This window comes from Amphiprion ocellaris, chromosome 7 (assembly GCF_022539595.1).
Source record: "Amphiprion ocellaris isolate individual 3 ecotype Okinawa chromosome 7, ASM2253959v1, whole genome shotgun sequence".
Classification (NCBI taxonomy): Eukaryota; Metazoa; Chordata; class Actinopteri; family Pomacentridae; genus Amphiprion; species Amphiprion ocellaris.
The window spans coordinates 29,895,306-29,914,980 of NC_072772.1; the positions used below are offsets into that span (position 1 = coordinate 29,895,306).

The 19,675-nt window shown below is 41.1% G+C and overlaps 2 protein-coding genes across 8 annotated transcripts in view; both read left to right on the plus strand.

The window, feature by feature from the left end:
- The window catches only part of fndc3a (fibronectin type III domain containing 3A), a 48,151-nt gene extending 40,927 nt beyond the window's left edge, over window positions 1-7,224 (plus strand). For all 7 annotated transcript variants that reach the window (XM_035944715.2, XM_035944714.2, XM_055012248.1 and 4 more), the window contains 5 exons: window positions 397-761; window positions 1,702-1,914; window positions 2,182-2,348; window positions 4,112-4,236; window positions 6,175-7,224. In XM_035944715.2, coding sequence (XP_035800608.2) covers window positions 397-761; window positions 1,702-1,914; window positions 2,182-2,348; window positions 4,112-4,236; window positions 6,175-6,498 — 1,194 coding nt within the window. In that variant the 3' untranslated portion in view covers window positions 6,499-7,224. The remainder of the gene's footprint in view (window positions 1-396; window positions 762-1,701; window positions 1,915-2,181; window positions 2,349-4,111; window positions 4,237-6,174) is intronic.
- A 4,241-nt stretch (window positions 7,225-11,465) lies between these two features.
- On the plus strand, window positions 11,466-18,207 carry mlnr (motilin receptor). Its single transcript, XM_023262780.3, has 3 exons — window positions 11,466-11,626; window positions 12,124-12,958; window positions 15,991-18,207. The coding sequence occupies exons 2-3, from the start codon at window positions 12,175-12,177 to the stop codon at window positions 16,296-16,298; spliced, it is 1,092 nt and encodes a 363-aa protein (XP_023118548.1). The 5' UTR covers window positions 11,466-11,626; window positions 12,124-12,174; the 3' UTR covers window positions 16,299-18,207.
- The last annotated feature ends 1,468 nt before the right edge of the window (window positions 18,208-19,675 follow it).

Genomic DNA, 19,675 nt, shown 5'->3' on the forward strand with positions numbered 1-19,675 from the left:
TTTTGCTACTTATTTTCATGAAGACAAGGGTAATCTGTTTATTCATCTGTGCCATTCTTTAAAAGGAACCCTAAAATATTGCATCTCACAAACTTATTTCAGTATGAATAATTCTAAAGTATTAAGTCATTTTAGTATTAGTGCAGGTCATGTCAGCTACTGTGGAGCAGTGAACAGTCAGATTCAGCATGGTCTTACTTTATGTTAAAATGTATTTTTTGGGATTAAAAACTTGACTAAAAAAGAAAAAAAACATAGTGGTTGAGCCTTGTTGAAATCTTTACCAGTTATGTTTACATTAGAACTCCACCTTGTGGTCAAACATGGACATTGCACGCGTGTCCTTCCGCGTAACAAGTGAGCGTTGACTCAGTCTTGTGTTTCGTTGTCGTGCAGGCTGTGAACGTGGCTGGCGTCGGGCTCTTCAGCGAAGCGGTGCTTTGCCAGACGCCCTGCTCGGTGCCTGCAGCTGTCAGCAACATCTACGTGCTGAAGGAGTCCGAGCTGCTGAGGTACGAGACTCAAGTGGATGCAGATGAAGATGAAGAAGAAGAAGAAGAAGAAGAAGAGGAGGAGAGCAATTCAAGGCCACCACCGGTTTACTCTCCATCCACTTGCCTGGGTATCTGCTGGGATCCTCCATGCGATCACGGCTCTGAGATCACTTCCTACCTGATCGATCTCGGAGAACGGCAGCCCGTCGTTGTCGGCCCCGTCACCAAACACATCATCCAGCATCTGCAGCCTGACACCAGCTACAGGTCGGTGCTTTGTCACTGAAAACTCAGAATGTCGCGTTATGATGTACGACGCAACTGTGAACTTTTCAGATGTCAACAGGAGCGAACGGATTTAAAAGTGCTCAGTAGACATAAAATGAGATACAAATCCATTAGACGCATACTGAGCTTGTATATTAATTCTGTTGTAACAAAGGATGCTAAAGAGGACACCTGAAGTAAAATAAAATTATATTTGTAAACCAGTCCTGGCAGCTGTTTACAGAACAGTTGCTGTCCAAACCTGAGACCTACATTTTAGTTTCAAGCAGGTAACTTGACTGTAACAATACTTGTTTGAAAAAGGAACAAAACACTAACACTTTCAGTTCTTGACACTATGATGTTACCCCACCAGTTGTATACTGGACCTACAAAGATAAATTCTGCAAAAAAATTATTTTTCTCCCTCCCTAAACAAGCTGTTTTGTTTGTTTTAATAGATTAGATTGGATGTCATGAGACGCTTCTGCATAGGTGATGATTCCAGATCATAAAACCGGCTCTTTTTTAGTGGAAAATAAGCATTATGAAGAGTTAAATAAAGTAGGCTTTGTAGAATAATGTTTTAAGAAACAGTTTTTATTTATCTGAAATGTCATTAACACGAGATTTATTTTAAACTGCATTCATGATATGCACAGTGATAGTATCTGAAAGCTCGACATATTAGACTCAAACATAGACTGAGGCTGAATTATTTGGCTGACTTTGCCAGTGTGTTGAGAACCAAACACGGAGCTGAATCAAAATAAAATATGCTGCTGTACATTGACAGATGCTGACCATTACCTTCTGCCCATGAGATGAAATACTGTTAATGCCACTTTGACAGTCACTGCAGTATTTTCTGCTCAGGTAAGCTCAGTTTTGGCAGCTCTCTGATGTGGCTAAATCTCTCCTCCTTCTTCTTCTTCCTCAGGATCCGAATCCAAGCCCTGAATAGCCTGGGTGCAGGCCCCTTTAGTCACACCTTTAAGCTGAAGACGAAGCCCCTGCCCCCTCAGCCCCCCCGCCTGGAGTGCACCGCCTTCAGCCACCAGACCCTCAGGCTCAAGTGGGGCGACGGCCCGGCCAAAGCCGTCACCTCAGACGCCCTCCAGTATCAGCTGCAGATGGGGGACAAGAGCGGCAGGTCAGTGGCCCATTAGTCAGGCGACGGGGAAGTGACCTGACAAAAGATGAACAGATAAGAGCCGAGACTGGAGTTTGAGCAAAAGCTTCAGATAACTGTATCCAGGAAGGCGTAGAAACTAACGCAGCAGACAGAAACTGATGATGTGCTTCATGCCGCTGTACATTTCCTGACAGAGGAGCCACTCGTCTCATTTGCTTTTTGTCATATTTACCCTTTGCTCATTAAATCCGGTCTCTCTCTTTTTTCATGTTCCTGTCATTGCAGATTTATATCCTTGTATAAAGGACCATGCCACACTCACAAAGTCCAGAGGCTTAATGAGTCTACCTCTTACACTTTCCGCATCCAGGCCTTTAATGAGGCGGGCGAAGGGCCCTTCTCCAATGTTTACACATTCACAACCCCACGCTCTCCTCCAGCCCCAGTGAAAGGTACGGTGCCAGCTTTCCTTCTTCTCTTCCTCCTCCTGTTCTGTCTTCATTTCTTTTGCTCCCCTCATTCTTTCTTTTTGCCTGTTTTGTGTGTAACAGTTCTTATTATCTTTACAAACACTCGATGCTGACAGCCAGTGTGCTCAGCTTTTAACCTCAGTTGCCCCAAGCTTGACTTGCGTTTGAGTAAAAACCCAGCAGCCACAGATTCAATTGTCGGCTGTCATCATGAGTCGGGCTGCTCAGCGCTGTGGTCTGGTCTCCGCTGCCTCGGCAAAGCCTCTTTTGATCCCACGCGCTGAAGTCAGTAATGAGGACGTAGGCTTTATTCTCAGTACGGCACCTCTGTTGAATCAGGCAGTCATATGCCAGATCGTCGGTGTTACTCAGCACCGCTCGTCTCCCCACACAGTGAAGTGGAGTCTCAAATATAAACTGTTGGAATTTCGACTAACCATTTCAGCATTAAGTCTAAAGTTTAATATTATAACGCCAAAAAGCTGTGTGTTTTTTTTAATGATTACCAGGGCACATTGCCAGTTCAGTACAACCACGTATTTTTATAGTTTTTGCCTAAAGTGCCACCTACCTAAAGAAGAGCATGACTCATAGCTGCTACTCTGCTAATGAGGCAAAGTCACATATCGTTGTCTAGAATTCGCTCTCAATCCATCAGCTGAGTCACTGTTCTTATCCGAGCAAGTACTCTCATATTAAATCAAGTAGTTTCTGTAGCAGCCACACTTTCAAAAAAACCCCCAACGCTCTAATTCAGTTATAATAAGTGGAAGATTATTTCACATATGAAAACGATTATTATAAATTTTGGATATTTTTGTTCTCTATTGTCCTTTTTTAATGCTCAGGATGCTTTTATAGATATGGTTTGTTCTAACTTCTTCCTCTGTAGATTACATATCATTGTTACACTGAGTTTAAATTAAATAATTAAGTATTTTTTTTGCTCCCAAAGGACCTTTTCACACATCTCAGTGACTATTATATGGTACCAGTCTGCAAAATTAAGCTCTTATAAATAGCAGTTTCCTTGCGTTTAGGATAGAGATGCAGTGAATAATCAATCTAGTCAATTTAGGTATATTAGTTGCCAGTGAATGTAATTGTTGATTAGTTGGTGACATTGCTTGTAATTTTTTTTGTGCTAACTGATTACATAGATTATATAAATGCATGAACTACCTTCTTGCAGCCTGACAGTGCTTCGTGTGGTCCCAACTACTGGCTTTAACAACCTTTCAACACAAAATAATAAAGCAGAGTATCGGTAATTGCACAGTTGTAGCAGCACTTCATAAAATCACAAAAACACACATCGGCACAAAGAGAATTTTAATTGTCTTTATTCTCAGTTAATGCCAGCAGCCTCAAGCTAAATTTAAAAGCTGATACCGAAACAAGAGCCGTTAAGTAATTGTGCACTTCATTATTTAAATAGTCACTTTCTTGTTTCAGTAATTGATCGATTATTCAGTTATCGAATTAGTAGTTTTGCCATGTCAAGCTTTTCAAATGATGTCAGTGAATCCTAACAAGAGCTGCCGGCAGATCTATTCATGTTATTTACATTTCTGCTTGTTCATATTATGACACATGAAGTAAATCTGCAGTAACTTACAGTCCTCCTCGTCATTAGGAATTTAGCATTTCTTAATCCGACTGCTTGGAACTTTTGTATTCAAGATGATAAAGTTAAATTGTTGCAGATATTTCCTCCCTTCATTACATCCTGTCTCCCCCTGCAGCCCCTAAAGTGGAGCGTGTGGACGACAACTCCTGCGAAGTCACATGGGAGGCCCTACCGCCCATGAAGGGGGACCCAGTGATCTATACCTTGCAGTGCATGATGGGAAATTCAGAGTTTAAACAGGTACTGGCTCTGTCGTGTGACGGTTCAGCGCTCCCTCTCAGTGCTTTACGTCCTTCCCTGTTACCTTCGACTGACCTGCCATTCATCACGGTGGCCTTTTTATGCAGATCAGGATACAGATGGATCCAGGGCCTCAATGTTTTCGCCGCGGCGTCGCAGCGTTCTGTATTAGTCACCGCTGGCTTTAAATTGCCCATTATGGAAAGGTCATTGATCCATGAGGTATCCCAGGTGTCTGGCCCTTGCCAGCACATTCATCCTTCTTAGTGGCCTCCAGCCATGTTAACGTGGAATAATGGCCACTGCAGGCTTATGCTAATCTCACCACATCATCCGTGGCAATTGAATCAGGAAGTTGAAATATGTGACCGCCATCCCCATTTGTTTCCCTCCTTATTGTCAATCTCAGTGGCCTGGATTAAAAAAGCCATGTTTAAGAAATGGGATTCTTATTTTTGCTGAGGATAGGAGTTTTATTGTTTCAGTCTTTTGCACCACCCAGGCTATTGTAGTTTGGCTCTTGTGAAATGCACAGTTCAATCATTTTTATGCTTCTGCTATTTCAAATCTGTATAAAAGCGCCTTCTATCCTCCTACAGTCTCCTTTGTCTCCAAGAGTTGTTTTTCCATTATATTTTACAATTTCTAAGCTGAGTTTAATTCAGTTTTAGGCTCACTTTCACTCTTTGAATGAACTGTTAGTTTGCTTAGTGAAGAGAATCAAAAAAATGTCACTCAAGCAACCAAACAGATCAGGTTCACAAGGCTCAGTAGAAACTAGTGGGTGTGTCAGCTGGGCAGACAGCAAAGGCAGATGGCTTCCCACTTCTTCCAAGGCAACAAACAACACAACTCTGACAAATCAGTCAGAAAATAGTCTGCTAAATGAAAAATAGTGAAAACTGAGAGAGACATTTGTCTGTGTAGTTTTTTTTTCTAATATGCTTAACAATTGAAACAATATAAAATCCTGCACCTTTGTGGAAACGGTACAAAATAGAGAACATATTGCTTTGTTTTTTCATTTTAGAAACTTTTTAAAAACTTGGAATTCATATCAGCATATTTTGGGCACATTTTTTCACGTGTCCACAGGTGTTGCAAACGCCTGGAAAAGATAGTAACTCCATACTGCATACTGTAGATATTTTACTACTTGCATTTTTAGTTTGTTTTCATACTTTTTTCCAGTCTGTGTAAACACTCACTGCCGTTTTTTGATCACGACAGAATTTTATTTATTTATTTATTTATTTATTTATTTATTTATACAGAATTTGGTTAGAGAAAATTAGGGTTTTTTTTCAACAGGAATTTTGATAAAATGTCTTAAATTGAAGCCTAATTGAGATTGATTTAATTCCCCCAAAAATGCATGATTAGTTTAAGGACAGTTGGAAATTCAATGATTTCTTTTTCTTTTCCTTTAGTTGAAGTTTCTTGCTATCATAAATGCAGTCATTTTGGCAATTTAAAACAAATTCTGTCTTTCAAGCAAACCAGCAGGTTTTGGGTCTCTGAGGGTTAAGATTGAAAAAAACAATAATTAATTTGTGCATTTAGTCCACATGCTATTTCCCCATGCACCACCTGGTTATAGAACAAAAAGCCATTTATTTACAAATTAAATCAACACGAAATTCAAATTAAAGCGAGCTTCTTAGCTAAAATGAAGAAGCCGATGAAGCGGTTGATTAGCACCACACGCTTGGCTTGACGACACCACACAGCTCACCGGCTGCCGATCTGGCAACGATGATCGGGGTGACTTGGCTTCTAAGCCCCCTGTTGATTGTAGAGTGGTCACACCTGCTGGACGTAACATGAAAAAAAACAAAAAACTACCTACACACAAATACACGGCACCAAACGTGATTTTTACTCTGTTCCTTGTCTGATGTTTAGTTTTTAATCACACATTGTCCCTCCTGTTCACAGGCCTACAAAGGCGCTGCCACATCCTTCCACGTCCAGAACCTGCAGTCCAGCAGCGACTACCGTTTCCGAGTCTGTGCTATCCGGCAGTGCCAGGACGCCCCAGAGCTGAGCGGTCCCTACAGCCCCACGGTGACCCTCTCCCCGCAGCGGAACGACGTGGCGCTGAGCGGCAGCGCTGCCGGCTCGGGGTCCAGGACCGGCATCGAGTCCAACCGAGCCAGACAGAGCCTGACGGACGAGCAGTGCGCTTTCCTCCTCCTCATGGTTTTCGCCGTCATCGCCATCCTCATCGCTTTCGTCATCCAGTACTTTGTCATTAAATGAGCAGTTTTCGGCGCCACCCAGCTTCAGGGTTATAGCTTTATTCTCCCTCCTCCCCTCTCTCTCTCTCTGTTGTTTTGTATTCTTCGTTTTGTACTTAATGTTCTCCGATTTCAGCAGAGTAATTGCATTAGACGAATTGGGGGTGTAGCGGGAGGATGGGCTGGTGAGTGAGCGCTGAATGGCGGATATAAATCGAGGGATGTAGCGTCTCATTTGGCACCTGTGATACCTTCCTGACTCTCCCGGCTTTTGTCAATCCCGCCCCGAGTTTGTGGTATCTGTCGTTCAGTTCTGATCTCTAATCCAACACGATTAGCTTCCTGTGCAGAAGGAACCCAGAAAGCATAGGTTTATTTAGGGGAGAGGGTCAGGGGGGGTCAAGCGGCGTATATATAAAATGTATAGAAATAGTCATTATTTATATTTCCATTTCCATGTCCAGTATGAAACTGTTTTTGATAGGTGTGTTCCAAAAATAGTATGTAGGTGTGTCAGTAGCCTATGTGCTATTTGATCCTGGGACCTGGTTGGGCCAGTGTTTGCACAGTGAGGTGTGTGTCCAGATGTGTATACTGTATGTAGTTTGTGCCACCGTGGTACACGGCTGGAGGGCTTCAGGGCCACATGAAGGGACTTAACTCCCCCACTCCCCCCCCCACCACCCCAAAGTTGCTGGAGTTTGAGAAATCTAGCGAAGAGAAGAATCAGAAACGAAAAGATCTTGTTCACATTATAGAGCGTTCATTTAGCACTTTCCAACCTTTTTGATGTTCAGAATGTTTAAGGATGCAAAAATGACTGGAGAAATGTTAGTATATTTTTGTACAGTGAAGACACAAGGATCTGTAAGTTTGAGGAAAAAAAAAAGCTCCGTATAAAGTTAGAAAACAAACAAAAACCAAACTAACAGTGGATTCTTATTATTTTTACTATCATATAGTTATACTGTAGCTTGTTTTTACAATCATGCAGCTGCTTTACTCTGAAATATTGTTGTTCAGCACAAAAAATGTATGCTTTCTTGTATGTTTTGTTTTACTTTGTTTCCCCCCCTGCCCCTCCCTCGGTAATTGATTTTTTGCACCTTAGTGAAAGAAAACCTCGACTGACTGCGTCTTGGTCTTGTGATGCATTTTATAGAACACACTTTGAGATTGTGCAAGCCCTACTTGTGTTTTGGGTGTTTTAAAAGTTGTAGTATCACATAATGTGTCACTGAAACAGCTAATCTATCAGCAAAAAAAATAAAAAAATAAAAAAATTTCAAGAGGAAAAAAGTTATGTACCAGTTGTTTCAGAGGCCTTAATTGGAGAGGAAAAAATCATTTCTCTTAAGTTTTGATGTTTTTTTTTTTTCTTTTAGTGTTAGAAAACACTAAAATGTGTTTTATTTCCTTTTACTTTTGCAACATTCATTTGATGTTAGTGAGCATACGTAACCGTGAGAGAAATGGAAAGTAGTTCTATGTATTAAGATTTATTTTGGTTTCTTTTGTCAGGTCATACATGTGTGAAGTATATTTTTTTATAATATTGAAGTAATATAAGTTAATACTCTCCACAGAAGATAATAAATCCTGAGTAGTTATGAATCATGGAATGCAAATGGCGGATACAAAATGTGTTATGTACTTCCTGTGAATCTAAATTTGCCTTTTCTCTGTCTGTTAAGTATTTGTAACAGATTGCGAACACTGTGCTGTCAGTGGCGATCTGGCTGTAGGGTCTAGTGTTGTTTGGTTTTGGGCAGATAACTGCTGTTGCAAACTGTAAAAATGAAATACAGGTACCTTGCAAAACGTCCTGGATAATTACATGAATTGGTCCTTCAGACATTCTGCAAATGTCTTCTCTTTGTCATTTAAAGAATTCAAATTCCTATTTTTGATAGCGATTGCAACGTGTGCCATTTTAACACCTCTTCACCCTGGGCTTACTACCTTTGGCTGGAGAGATTAACAAAATGCTACAAAAATGAGTAAAATATGCACAAAATAGAGACCATTTTTATGTAATTTTAATGTTTGCAGTTACCTCATACACCGTACATTCCAAAATGAAAATTTGTTATACTATACATACTACCAGACATATCACTTTACAATGTTCGTTATGGGAAAATGTATAATCATAGATATGTATCTAAAGTGTATCTGTATAGCCATGATATCTACAAAGGATCCATGCACAATAAAAGATTTATAATTCTTCATCATGTTTGAAGTTTGGGCATATGTTTGTCTTTCACCATTTAAATCATGACTGATTTTTCTAAAAGTGCTCTTTAGTCAAAATATAGCTGCAAATTAACCTGTCTGTCCATTTTATATTAATATGTTTGGTATATTAAGCTGCCGATATGCATAGATTTGCTTGTCTGAGTTGCTCAATCACACCAGTTCAAGAGATTTGACCTGAGATTGAAATGATCAAGAACAAAATGGCGGCAAATGCAGCTTCTCTCCAAAGCTTTTGAGGCCAAGCAAATTATAGTATAATAGTTGAACAGTAAAAAAAACTCCAAAGGCATAAGCTACCATTACATTTCATGTTAGCTTGTAAAATTTTATGGTGTGAATTAAACTCTTAGGAAGAATCGTAAAGAAATATGAAGGACCCTAAAGTCCAATTAATGAGTTAAGGTTCATACATTGACTCAAAAATGTCATTATTTCAGTGTTGGTTGCACTGTATTAATTTAAAAAATCGAGACAAGCAACTTTAAATAAATAGAGAACTGCTTACTTTATGACAGTTTTATTGTTGACAACTTTTTGTCTCCGTAAAGTTCAGTCATTGAAAATTTAAGCTGGTATTTCATCACTTTTATGTGCAAAATGTGAATTTCTGTAAAAAAAAAAAAATACGTAATTTAAGCATCATGTAAAGTCACAGGTCTTGTTTAGAGTCTTTTAAAATCTGTCACAAAACCAAAAAATCTCTTGTAAAGTCAAAAATCAGAGTTAGTAGCTGCAAAAATCTAACTACAAATGATGAAAGACTACTTTTGTGCAAAGCCTCTCTTTCTACAAACTGGAATTTCTCTTCTGACTGAACAACCACACTGTCTAATGTAAAAAGAAACAGAATCATGGGGAAAGAAATGTGAAGGAACTGGAACCTTTTTATATTCTGAAAGCACAGTTACCAAAACCCTTTTCACAGAATCTACACAGACAACTCTAACCTATATTTACTGAATTTTAGTTGTAAAGCAAAAAACAGGGTTTTAAAATCCAATACATAACCTTTTACCTGTATGAATCGTATAAATTCCACATTATAAACCCGTGAAACTGAGAGCAAACAAAAAAACTCATTACTTCTGCTATGTTGCTAAAAAAGAAGAGCTAAAGGGAATCTTAAAGAAGTAACAAATCACAAACATGATTGCATAGCCATATCATTTGCAAGTGCCAAGTGCCATTTTAATTGTCAGAAAAAAGAAAAAGTGTCCATTTGTCACCTGCTTTTATTTTATTAAGTAAATCTTCACTGCCGGAGTACCTTTATTTTGGATAGAAAAGACATTTAGTCACACCAACTTTCTACTAAACCAGGATTAAAATACCAAAGGTTCAAAAACTGAAGTTTCACAGCTGAATCAGTGATGCTGAGTCATCTTTGACAGCTGTTTGTCCAGTCAAAATATCCATGAGTAAGACTTATATACACCTGTCTGCACATTCTGTTTGATAACTCAAACCATGTCATTGCTCATTTTTTAAAATTCTATTTCTCAAGACAAGAAAAATGTCCAAGTATGTAAGATGAAGACAGAATATTGAATACAGAATTTCTGATATTATTATGGAAATATTTCCTCTTGTGTGTGCACACGAGACTCTGTTAAATAAGATGTAGGAGTTCCTGCTCGCTGCACAAACACACCTAAGCTGGTGTAAGCAAAGGTGGTGTGATTAAAGAGGGTGAAAGTGGCTTTGCCCTTCTTGGTCACCACATTGTGAACATTAGCTCTTGTTGAGAGACGGACTGGAAACCCTTACCAAAAAACAGACAAACAAGCTTTCCCGGTCAGGCAGAGGAGGGACATTCCTGCTGACCCTTCTCAAGTCCGAGTGCTTCATCTCAGCTCCGAGTCAACACACAAATACACCCTGCTGTCAGCGGGTCATTTAGCTTTTAATGGATGTGAACCGACTGAAGACACCAGCAGACCATCCAGGCTTTGGTGATTAATGCTGAACTCGAAATGGGAAAACCTGTAGATCAGGAACTGAAACTAGGTGGGGAATGTCATTCTTTGAAAGAAAACAAAATAAAATAAGGAGAGTTTAGTTTAGACTGTGAGGGTAGAGAGTTTAGAGTTTTATGTGTCTCACCTGAGAACTTTAAATCACACTGAAAGCCGTATGGATTAGCGGGATGTGAAGTCAAGGACATTGTGCAGTAACTGGCTGAAGGTCACACTAAATCACAGCTCATATTCTAATACTAAAAACCTCAACCAGGTGGAAGAGTTATCCAAAATAAACTGTGACTTCAGGAACATTTTAGGCCTCCTCCTGAGTCTTGATCAAACTTCATGTGAATTCTTGAAAAGTCATTCCTCTTTAACCGGATGTGAAGTCAGGTTTGCTATAATAACACTGATAGGTAGCATAAGAGTGAGAATGAAGAGATGAGTGATGAATGCAGAGAGAGACATGGGTTGGTGGGCAATTAATTTCTCATTTTACACCCAGACAGCTTGGCAAACACACTGGGATTTCACTAATTGATGCATTAATCAGTGAATGCACAGCCCTCCCTATATGTTTTCATAGTATGTGTTTATTCGGAGCTGCAGTAACAGAAAGAGGGGGGTTCCCTTAAATCCTTCTTCTCCCATCTTTGCCTTTTACTGTCATCCGTCCTGTCATCATTTGATTAGGAAAATTACTCAGGCACACAGAGCAGACAACCTCCCTCTTGCTCCCTGACTCCTAAGGGTGCTGTGTAGGAGGTGCTCCTTTTCTTCGCCTCTCGCCACATCTTGACTGGTTATTGAGCATCAGGACAGGCTCTTCCACTTCATGTGATTCTCCCGCTGCGGCTGCACTCCAGCAAACACGACAGGCACCAAGAAAAAGTTAAAAGGTTGAAAGAGGCAGCTCAATTTTTCAAGGTAAAGTCGCCAGCAAAGATTTCTTTTTGCACCAGCTTTCTGCCTTTAGGGTTGAAGTTCACAGGATTAGAGCAGTGAGTTTGCATGGCTTATCCCTTTTTGCTAAAGTACTTTATATTACAGATAACATATTTTCAAGGCATCATGGCTTCTAATAATTTCTGCAGCAGACACTTGAGTTGTGTAAGAATAAACTGTGCATTTATCTTAGCAGAGTTTATGTTGTTGCTTCAAGAGCTAATTCAAATCAATCTCTCCTTGTATTGTATCTTGCAACAACACTTGCAAATTCTGTCTTCAGTGTGGATAAGAGTTGCACTTGTTCAAAATTTGAATAAATTAAGGAACACTGGTGGCTCCAAATTCAGAGAAATGCATCAGAATATCTCCACAACATGTATGCAGTATTGTAAAGTATACAACAGTTGTAGTTAAAGAGATAAAACCTGCAAAAAATACAAATTTGGTCCTAGATTATGTGATTTTTCTCTCCTCAGCTGTTCACTGAGGTATCTCACTCTTCGGTGTCAGCACTCAGTGACATTGGCATGCCCTGGACCAGACCCCAGGTGGACCTTCATGCTGGTGAAGCAGCAGAGGCCATGGACCCGAGCGCCGACGACCACCACTACGAGGGCTCCCTGTTCCCCACCTCCACCCTCATCCCTGTCACCGTCATCTACATCCTCATCTTCATCGTAGGGGTGACGGGCAACACCATGACCATCCTCATCATCCAGCACTTCAAGGACATGAAGACCACCACCAACCTGTACCTGTCCAGCATGGCGGTGTCGGACCTCATCATCTTCCTGTGCCTGCCCTTCGACCTGTACCGCCTGTGGAAGTACGTGCCCTGGATGTTTGGGGAGGCCGTGTGCCGCTTCTATCACTACATCTTCGAGGGCTGCACCTCGGCCACCATCCTCCACATCACGGCTCTGAGCATCGAGCGCTACGTGGCCATCAGCTTCCCCCTCCGGAGCAAGGTGGTGTTGACCAGACGCAGGGTCCAGTACATCATCTTAGCCCTGTGGGGGTTCGCCTTGGCTTCTGCGGCTCCCACGCTCTTCCTGATAGGGGTGGAGTACGACAATGACACCCACCCGGACTTCAACACGGGGCAGTGCAAGCACACCAGCTACGCCATCAGCTCCGGGCAGCTGCACATCATGATCTGGGTGTCCAGCGCCTACTTCTTCTGCCCGATGCTTTGCCTCATCTTTCTCTATGGCTCCATCGGGTGCAAGTTGTGGAAAAGCAAAAATGACCTGCAGGGCCCCTGTGCAATGGCCCGAGAAAGGTCACACAGGCAAACTGTCAAGATTCTGGGTAAGTAGGGTGTGTTTTTTTTTTTTTTTTTATTATATCTCTGCTGGCAGATTTATGTCTAAAATCCAGCAGCAATCCAGTTGAATTTGGTCAAAACTGGAAAAAGTGCCACATTTTTCTCTGCACATCGGAAAGATCTGCAGAGCTAAGCAGACAGCCATTTTAACAGTGACTCAAAGTTTCCCATTTGCTAATTGTAAACACGCTTGAAAATAATAATCTCCATCAGTTATGCACAAAACGCAGCATTTCACATTATCCGTGGTTACACCCTATAATCCTGCCTTCTCTGCTTGTTATTCCCACACACTAAAAAAGCAGACAGTTTGGATTCAGGACTGACATCGTTTCAAACTCTGTTGGGAAAAACCTTTACCCAGAGATCTATCTGTTTACACAGTCAGTTTGCCTTTCATTGCTGCTCAGGCAAAAAAAAAAAAAAAGAAAAACAGCTTGACAGATTGGGTTTCTTTTGCTGCCATTACTGAACAGTTTTCACATATTTTTAGAGAACTGATTTATATTCCAGGAGTTTTACCTGCTCCTTTTATCCATCTCTTTTCCAGTGCGCACACGGGACATTCTCTTTTCTCTTTACCCTTCAACTCTGATGAAGAGAAAGCTGGTGCCATGTGTGCTGTTGTTGATATCAGCCGGTTAATTGTTCTGTTTTGTCTGAAGCTAATCATGTCCTTCCACTGCACATGCTGACTGGCTTAATTTGCAGCTCTGGTAAATTGTGCAGGAGTCCCTGTTTTACAGTAAAAGCCCGCGGCCAGGCCGGTGCGTATTAGCCAAATGTTTAATCATGATGCATCAATTAGGATATTAATGCCGTTCATTATCTGTGCACAGACTGCACAGAGCTCGTGTTGTCAAACTTGCTGCCATTTGTGTCCACATTTGTCGAATCCCAAATTGGATTGTCATCAGAGGCCCACATAAATCTGCCGTAATGGAAATTTCCAAGCTGCTACAATCCTGGGCTTCTTTTTAATCTGCTGGTGTCGAACATATCAGGGATCCCTCGATGGCTGCTGTTTCCAATTTGATCAGTTCTCTCCACAACATCTGCTCCTCCTGTGAATCCACAACATAGGTCTTCGTTTAACTGATAACCGTTATCGATAATTCTCCAGTAATTAGTCTTGGCCAGGCCAGATATACCGCTCTATTATTTATTGAAGTAACATTTATTATCCTCATAGAAATTACTGCCCGCATTACAAATTGATGATAATTTTATCTGCAGGGGCTTCTTGATCAATACCAGTGACTCAGTGATTACCTCAACCAGGAGCAGAGATTTCTGGTTGTGTGCTGTTTTGTTGGATTTGTGGCGTGTTTCCTCCTCGCTAGACTTTTCTGCTGCATATATGCTCTAATTGGCTGCTTACTTGCCTGCATTGGGAACATGTGACTTCATTGTTGGAGCCAATTACAAGCTATTGTCACGTCAGGGAACAAAAGAGGTCGTGCACATGAGTGTGTGTGGTTGTGGCTGAGGTTAAGGAGGCGTTCTTTTGATGTTGATGTAATTGCTGCTGGTCATTAATAAGTGTCAAGGGTGACCAAAGCCCATAGATCACAGGATACTTAAAGATCCTGAAAACTAATTTTCCTAAATTACCTGCTAATTATAGACAAACCTGACAGGAACACAGTGTCATCTTTCAAAGTTAGACAAGATTTCTTTATCTGTGTGTTTGTGTGTGTGCAATGTGCACCAATCTGAATTCAATAATAGTTAAAACTAGTTACTGCTAGATAGATGTTGCTCTCCATCAGATCTGCTCATACTATTCCTACACAGTCCCACTAAAGTGGATTAGAATGTTATGAGACTCTTATTAATTTTATTGTTAATTAGTTAATAGTTTTTATTTCTTTTATGACCTTACATTTAAGTGTTGCTTATTCAATCGCAGATACTGAAGAGGTCTGTTCACTCAAAATATGTTTTTCTGCCAATACTCATCTCTTGTGTGATTGGGGGGAAGCAAATGAACAGAGATACATATCTGAAAAACTAATGTAATTAACTCCACTACTGACTTTTTTTAAACTGAAGGTTGCTATCATAGCTGTATGGTAAATATAAGCTACCACCAGTAGCTGTGGTTGCTTATCTTAGTGCAATGACTGGAAGCAGGGAAATGGCTGTGTCCAAAGTTAACAACATACCAGCTCCGATTGATTTCTACCTTCTTTGTCCAATGTGAGCAAAGGAAAAATCTAAAAATTTTCGTTCTACAAAGACAAAACAAGCAAAAATTGCAAACATTTCCAAAACAGGCATGAGGAAATGAAAATACTTCTTAATGAGCAGCATTTCTGTTTCCATTACGACAAAGGATCCAACACCTTTGACTGCGACTATAACTCCCAATGCTGCAAAACTACAACAAATAGTAGTTCCTGGATGTAAAATCAGGTGTGTGAGTATCAATGACAGTTTGACCAATTGGCATTTGTCTTCTCCGGGTTTAACCAATTAATGCCGAGGACCCTAGAGGAGGTAAAACTGTAAAACAGACCAGAAAGAAGTTCTGGGTCTGCGTCTCATCATCATTCTGCTGTACGAGAAAATAAAGTGTTTGCATTACTTTAAACCAGTCACAATTGTCTTGGGTGGGAATAAACCCAAGAGACAGTGTTGGTGTTGACTTAAAATAGTGAAAAAATAATTGCTCTGGTGGACGATTTGCATTCAGGGAGGTGAACACCGACGCTGAAATGGATAAATTCCCAACAAAAAAGTAGCACGGCTGCTTTTTTATGGCTCAAACCTTTGCTGCCTCATGGTTGCTGTTGTTGCTTCCTGTTGCAAAGGGGATTTTCTACATGTTAATACCCAGATAGCACAAAGGGAGGAGAAAGCCATGTGAAATGTTGAGCTAACGGCAGGCTTCTTCCCTCAGTATACATCCGGTCAATTCAACTATTTGCTAAACGATTGCTGGCTGCAGATATAAGAGAAGTACCTTTATCTCTACCTAATTCATGTCATGATCTCTTCCTTCATCTCTCAGTGGTGGTGGTGCTGGCCTTCATCATCTGCTGGCTGCCCTACCACATCGGCAGGAACCTCTTCGCCCAGGTGGACGACTATGAGGGGGCCATGCTGAGCCAGAAATTCAATATGGCCTCCATGATGCTGTGCTACCTCAGCGCCTCCATCAACCCCGTCGTCTACAACCTCATGTCTCGGAAGTACAGAGCTGCCGCCAAACGCCTCTTCCTGCTGCACCAGCGGCCCAGACAAGCCCACCGCGGCCAGAGACAGCTCTGCGTGATCGATCACATCTCCACACTGAACGAAAGCCTGACCGGGGTCTGAGAGGCCTGGAAAGTCTAATGAGCACTTAAAAGCTTGTCTGACTTCACCACCAGGGGAGAGAGTGCAGGTTTCTTCAAAGTTGAAAGGTTGAGGTCAGGAGCTAAAGAGAAAAGGATGTGTAGAGGAGAGATGCTTTGAGCGGGAAAATAGGGCTGAGTGCTCCACCGCACTCCAATGCAAAATTATTATTACTTCTCAGTGCCGTTCTGTTCACAAAGACATGATGATGATTGTCTGTCATGTCAGATTATAGTTTTTATCATTCAATGGGTTCCATTTACAGTTTTCCTTGTCTCAGTGTTACATAGCAGTATTTACCTCCACATTGTGCATTGCGGCATGTTTTTTCCAGCTTGTTGTCAGCGTTAACCGAACACATCCACCGTTTCACTTCACAATTATCATCAATCCGAGTCTCCCCTCTTTGCTCATGACCGATGATGTTTGCCACACGCGAAACGACTGTTCATTTGTAATTTTTAATTGTAGTCGGTTACAGTGAGATTGGATTTGTTCGGTGTATGGTGAACAGTTGTTATCATAATGTTTGCTCGCGCTCATAAATCAAGAAAAGCAAAACAAGTAAACCTATTAGCTGTGGGCCATTAGTTGTGCAGATCTGAAATTGGGTATCCCAGTGTGTGTGTGTTTGAGTGAATAGATGGACCATGCACTTGATAAAAGCAGATTAGTATGAAAATGGAGCTGTGGTTGTCTGTGTGTGTGATACTGAGGCCACCTGAGCCCGGAGGTTCTGGGCCTGCATACGTGCCGCTCATCACATGTAATCTGACATGGCTATTATATTAAATGGGCCCTGAGTTAGATTTACACTGGCAGCCGACGTCCCTGCATCACCATATTCAAAGTAATGGCTGCTCTAAGTGCATTTCAAAGAGGAGAGAAAGATATTAGGTTGTCAGCAGCAGCAGCGCTTATTGCCTTTATTCCTTCCACTTGCATAATCTTGACACGTTGTACAGTTGTTCTTTGATGTTGGGTTTCGGATTAGAAATTGTACACTTTTGTACTTCATGTGCTCGAGCAAAAGAAATAAAAGGTAATGTCAAAGTCATGTATTTTTAACCTGAACAATGTCTAATCACAAAAATAAACCACTTTTTCCAGGTTCTGTCTGCCATACAAGGTGTTCTTTAAAAGGAACTGTCGTGATTTTGCCCATGAATCATCGGGCCTTGGTTTGCACAAATACAAAGAGACGTGGTCGCTCTGGGCTGACTCATCCTCATGACACTTTTTTCACCGAGTCATTCATCTCTTTACCGGAGGAGCCCAAGCAGCCGGCGAAAGCTTCTATCCTGCAGACTGTCCTGCCATCACCTGGGGAAAGATCAACAAGCAGCACGACTCCTCTGTTGGTTATTTTCTTTACTGATAATGAAGAGAGCAGCTGCGAGCTGTTTATCTGGAGCTGTCAACACCTCTCTGAGGCTTTCTTTACACCACCTCCAATCATTCGGCATTAGAAATCTACACTTTACTTGTCTCGACTCTATTTTAGCAGCAATCTTCGAACATACTGCACACATTGTTCTTTTAGAATTATTAAAATCACTAAAATGTGGTGATATTTCTTAAGAGATTTATGTAAACTAAAAAACTGGAGCAAAAGTACTGCTATTTCAAAACTGACAAGTAATCAGTTACTACTAAAATATTATTATTTCCTCTCAGGCATTGATTAAAGACTTCAAAAATCATCTATGTGTATCAAAGTTACATATGACAATGTATTTTTTCCCCATGAAAACAATGCTTTTCTGCCTTAAAATGACCTCAATGTAACTCACTCCTAACTCACTGCAGCTCGAGCACACAAGCTCACCTATAACTCAGCTCAAACACTATAAAACTGCTCTAAACTACACAATGGCAAGGTGTCATACTAGAGTAACTCAGCCATACATATCAAACTGGAAACCAGATTTGAAGAAGAATCATGCAGGCATCATCGGTACACAGCAGTTTCTCAGCCATGGTGTTCATTGCTTATTTTTCTCATGTTGTATCTTCAAGCAGATGAAAAAACACCACATGTGCAGGTTAAAAAGCTACAAAAAAATCCCCCTAATTTTAGCTGGAAGGTGGCTTTAAATCCACATCATGGCTTTTTGCAAAGGCCTGTTTTTATGTAACTAAGATATAAAATACATGCATTTTGAGTTCACGCAAAAACGTATTTAAACCAATTTGCAAGATTAGTGTAAAATGGCTGCATCTGTCTCTTTTAACACTGTATGCTGTTTCTATATCATCAAAAAAGTACACCAGCTTCATTTCATTTGCTATTAAACCACATATTTATGGCTTCTATTGAAGTATCGGAAACTGCATGCAATTGCACATATATTCCTCCGCTGCTTTGAGTATGTTCTTCTTTTGCATTAATGTACATTAAATTTGCTGCTCTTTAAGTTTATCTCCTCTGAGGGTTGAATTTTCTGACTCATCATTTAAGTGTATTGGTCCTTTCCACCAGAAGGGGGAGCCAAAGTCTACTACAGCCCAGAGAGAAAGCACACGTGCAGACAAATTATAGTGATTTCCATGGATTCAAATTGGTCAAACACTGCTTTCAAACTACATAAACACTCCTTGTCGAGATAAAACCTTTTGGTTTTCTCTTTTCCCTCTCAGAAATCTTTATCAGCTTCCCCTTTCAGGCCATTTCCCCTAATTATCAGCACCACATATTTGCTTCCTGCTTGGTTCCCTGCGTCCACTGCGGTGCAACAGGAAGCTGTGCTGAAATGGAGGTTATTTAGGCGAGGTTTGTGCAGGACAGCTCTATCTACAAAGCCTGCAGGGGTTCACCGTCTTTCCTGCTGCTTTCCTTTGTAGTCAAGCTGCTCGCCTTGAGGCCTCTGGTGCCATCTCTTCCCCAAACTGAAGGATCTCCTCACCCCAAAGCTGACTGCGAGCTCGCTCATCTGTAACTGCAACATGTTCCCTCTGACAGCTGCTATAATGGAGAGCCCGGGGAATCTGGTGACCACCTACAGAATTTGGAAGTTAATTTGTCTTGTGCCAAAGCCTGAAATGATTTATGTAATTCACTCATTGGCAGTTTGTCTGCCAGCGAGGAGGATGCCAGAGCACACTTGTCACAGCTGGGTGACAGTACGACAGCAAACACAAACACAGGCGCTCCCACGGCGCTTTTTAATGGCAGTGATAACGATAATAAGCTTCATTTATAAATCACTAATCACCTCGTCTTCTCAGGCATCTAGTGCACAGCTTCCGTTGTTTAATGAGCCACACAGAAGAGTCAATAGCCTCTTCCCTGCTCCAAATCAGCAGTTTCCTGCAATTTGTAGGCCAATTTGTATCTACTTTGTGTCTGTGGAAGTGTT